Source organism: Mesitornis unicolor, unplaced genomic scaffold, assembly GCF_000695765.1.
Source record: "Mesitornis unicolor isolate BGI_N332 unplaced genomic scaffold, ASM69576v1 scaffold30785, whole genome shotgun sequence".
Lineage (NCBI taxonomy): Eukaryota > Metazoa > Chordata > Aves > Mesitornithiformes > Mesitornithidae > Mesitornis > Mesitornis unicolor.
This window is the reverse complement of record NW_010188007.1, coordinates 61,250-64,531: the sequence shown is the minus strand read 5'-3', so window position 1 is coordinate 64,531 and position 3,282 is coordinate 61,250. Positions and strand designations below refer to the sequence as shown.

Sequence of the window (3,282 nt, the reverse complement as noted above, 5' to 3'; positions counted from 1 at the left end):
AGCAGGAATAATTTGAGGAAAAATACATATATAAAATGTTGCATTTTAAATTCAGTGTAACAGAGACCAAAGTGAAAAATTCACCACCAGAACCAGCCGCCCCCCAGAAATGAAGATATCAGTGAGAGACAAATTTCCCCAAGTTTAGGAATTATATGTAGTTCAGTAATCAGACCAAGCCCAAGATTCTCTTAGCAAACATGCAAAAAACACCAAAAAAGATGTGAAACCACCACACTCGTTACTATCATTTTATTTTTAGGAAAAGCACCAGACAGTTGCATGCAGAGCCAAACCAACAAACCTGGAACATTCATCCTTCAGTACTATCACTGTTTCAAATCATTAAATAAAAAATAATCCAAGTGCATTCAAGTACTTGACCACCCAATTTCAGTTACACCCATCTTTAGGTACATCCCTGATTACATTTGTTTGTTCATTATAAAAGAATGAGATACTCTGTTGAATTTAAAAAGAGACTGCAATGGAATGTGAACCGGCAGTGGAGCAGATCAGTTGTGTACCCATCTCACTGTCCTCACAGGAAATCAGGGCTGAGAGAAACTGGGATTTGTGTCAAATACAGACATCTACAGTGTCAGCTAATAAAGAAATTCATGCCACCAGCGTGTACCAGGTTCAAAGCAAAGGCTTATTCTCAAAATTCTGATTCCAAATAACTTGCAATCCTAGAATGACTGAATCCCAAGTGCACTCCATACTCACAGGAGCCTAGGAGAACAAACACAGACTGCAGATGCAGCAGTTCCAAGCTTTGCTATGTAACATTGAAACAAAAACGGGGAGAGAAGTCCTCCTGTGAAAAGGTTTTCATCCAAATGAAAGCATCGATCTCAACCCACAAACTTCTGACTGTGGCTATCGTTACCAAAAGTCCTGGTACCAAAATGACGTGCTGCACTGCCTCTGCTTTTCACTCTTGGGGAATCCGAAACAGAAGTGTTATGCTTGTGCTTTTAATTTCCTCCGAAGAGCATGTGTGGAGACAGCAGTAAGGAGACCCTACAAGATCTTGGTTTAAGTGATATCAAAATATTTTTAAAGCAATGTGTCTAAATAATGATTTTTAATTGTTAGTAATAACCCTGTACTAAAGCTGATGTGTGCGTAATCATCTTCGTAGGGTCTAACCCAAACCTGTTCAGTTCAAGGGGCTTCTGGAGAGCTTTAGAATGGACCTTTAGAAGGTATCTTCTCAACAAAAGAAGAATTTTTAAAGCCTTTTCAAACACAGTTTTAAAGTAACTGACATTACCTAAGAAAATATTAACCATACCTGCAAAATGAAAATGGGGAAGGGATTTCGAGTGATACGTAGTCATTGAACACTTTAATGCATGTAACAAAACTGCATACAAAAGACCATTTCAATCTCCATTACTGGAAACTGTTTGGAGTACAGACTGTAGCCCCTAGTGACACACCTAAACCATTTACATGTCCAGATAATGATTCCCAAAAGTTACAGCCTTTCAGAATAACAATTAACAGTTAGAACTGTCTGCTTCTTTTATTTTCTCAGCATTAGTTTCTTTATGCAGGGGCTTGCTTTTTTCTTCTTTGATTTTGTTCTGATTTGGTGTGTTTCCAGGCGTCTGGTCCCCACTGGTGGAAAGAGGATCTAAAACTACAACGGATTCTGTCTCTTTTTCACTGCTAGAAGCTTTCCTTGTTAATTCTGTATGACTAGTTGATCTAAAGGAAAAAACAATAAATATATGAGTACAAATAAGAGTTCATATATTTAGGAGAATATAAATATACAGAAAAGCGTTTCTGTTACTAGTAGCATGTATGAGCAGGACAGATCTAGTAAACTACTAAACACATTTATAGCTTTAACAGCTGTTACATATAGATAGTGGTGCACAAAACGAATGTCAAATTACCCATCCTGAATCATGGCAGATATTTAACAGGAAAACAACTCACAGCACACTGAAAAAAAATCCTTAGACTATGAAAGAATCCGTTTAAAGTCTTAAGCTTACAGAGCTGGATTTTGGTTCCCCATGTCCAGCAGAGCAGTTGCACCCAGAGGAAACGCTACCAGCTCCTGCAGTGTAGCAGCCCTGTAGCCTGGCAGGAGGAGACAGCTGCTTCTCCACACCCCCATCCCAGAGCAGCCTGAGCAGGGCTTTCGCTGTGCTACACCCTGTACCACTACAGGGAGTCAGAGGCAGCACAACCAGAGTTTCCGCCATGGCTGTGCACCAACAGGCTGCTCGTGGTCTGACTCAAAGCAAGTGCAAATGGTTTTCTGAAAATTCACCTGCCGGATCTGCTGACACACAGAGGGCGTCAGACCTGCATTCTGCACTGCAGAAACGGGGTTACGTCTTGATTGCTTGCAGTGCAGGGATTCTTGCAGATAAAAAGCCCTCAGAGTGGGAAGGGAGGAAGGAAAGGTCAGAGACACCAGGGTTATTTGTCGAGGCTGGCAGCAAGCTATAAACACTAAAAGCACTTGTCTATATTCAAAAGCTTTGCACTAGTGTTGAAAATGTGCAGGCAAATCCTTAGATTAACTGGAATGCATCAGCAGAGAACGAGGCAAACACTGGGAAAGCACGACCTGACCAAGTGGCAGATTGGGGAGTTTCCTGTGCCACTGTAACACTGCTGTACAGACAGACACCTCCTCCACCAGCACCCGCTGGCCCCGTGCACCTGGGGGTACGTATCAGGCACGCCTGGAGACATCAGTCACATGTGGAACCTGGCCCATCTGTAGGCAGGGCCTTACACAACGGTATGAACACCGTAGAGATGCCTACACCCAGACAGCTACACCCACCACGCTGGGCAGGTGCAGAAATCCCTGGTGCAGGAAGGTCCTAGGCTGTCCCGGGAAGCCTAACTGCAGAGCTGCTGAATGCAGCTGCACTTCCTAGCCCAGAGCCTTTTTGAAAATTTATTTTTTTCTTTTTTTTTTTTAAATTTTTTCACTTACTCATAATAAAATAACAGCCTTCCATACTGCTAACATAACACCCTTGAAAGGAAAAAGTAGAAGCAACTGAAGGCCAGAGAAAGAAATTCAGCTACTGGATCCATCTGCTATGAGCCGCCCTTTATTGTGACAGTCTTTGTCTTAGAGAAAATGACAAAGAAAAAAAGAGGTCACCCCACTCAACAACTAGAGCACGGGGCGGAGAATGCACTGGCTCCCACCTGATGGGAAGAGAGGAAACGTACAGGTTAAAAACAATCACGGAAACAAGAGTTGTTGCACTTTCCGTTTCAGAAGGGGTTTAC

The 3,282-nt window shown here is 42.3% G+C and overlaps 1 protein-coding gene across 1 annotated transcript in view; it reads right to left on the bottom strand.

The window, feature by feature from the left end:
* Window positions 1–1,181: 1,181 nt before the first annotated feature.
* Window positions 1,182–3,282, bottom strand: part of KIAA1598 (KIAA1598 ortholog) — a 54,191-nt gene continuing 52,090 nt past the window's right edge. The window contains exon 16 of the mRNA XM_010185647.1: window positions 1,182–1,719. Within this exon, the coding sequence (XP_010183949.1) occupies window positions 1,509–1,719 (211 nt within the window). The 3' untranslated portion in view covers window positions 1,182–1,508. The remainder of the gene's footprint in view (window positions 1,720–3,282) is intronic.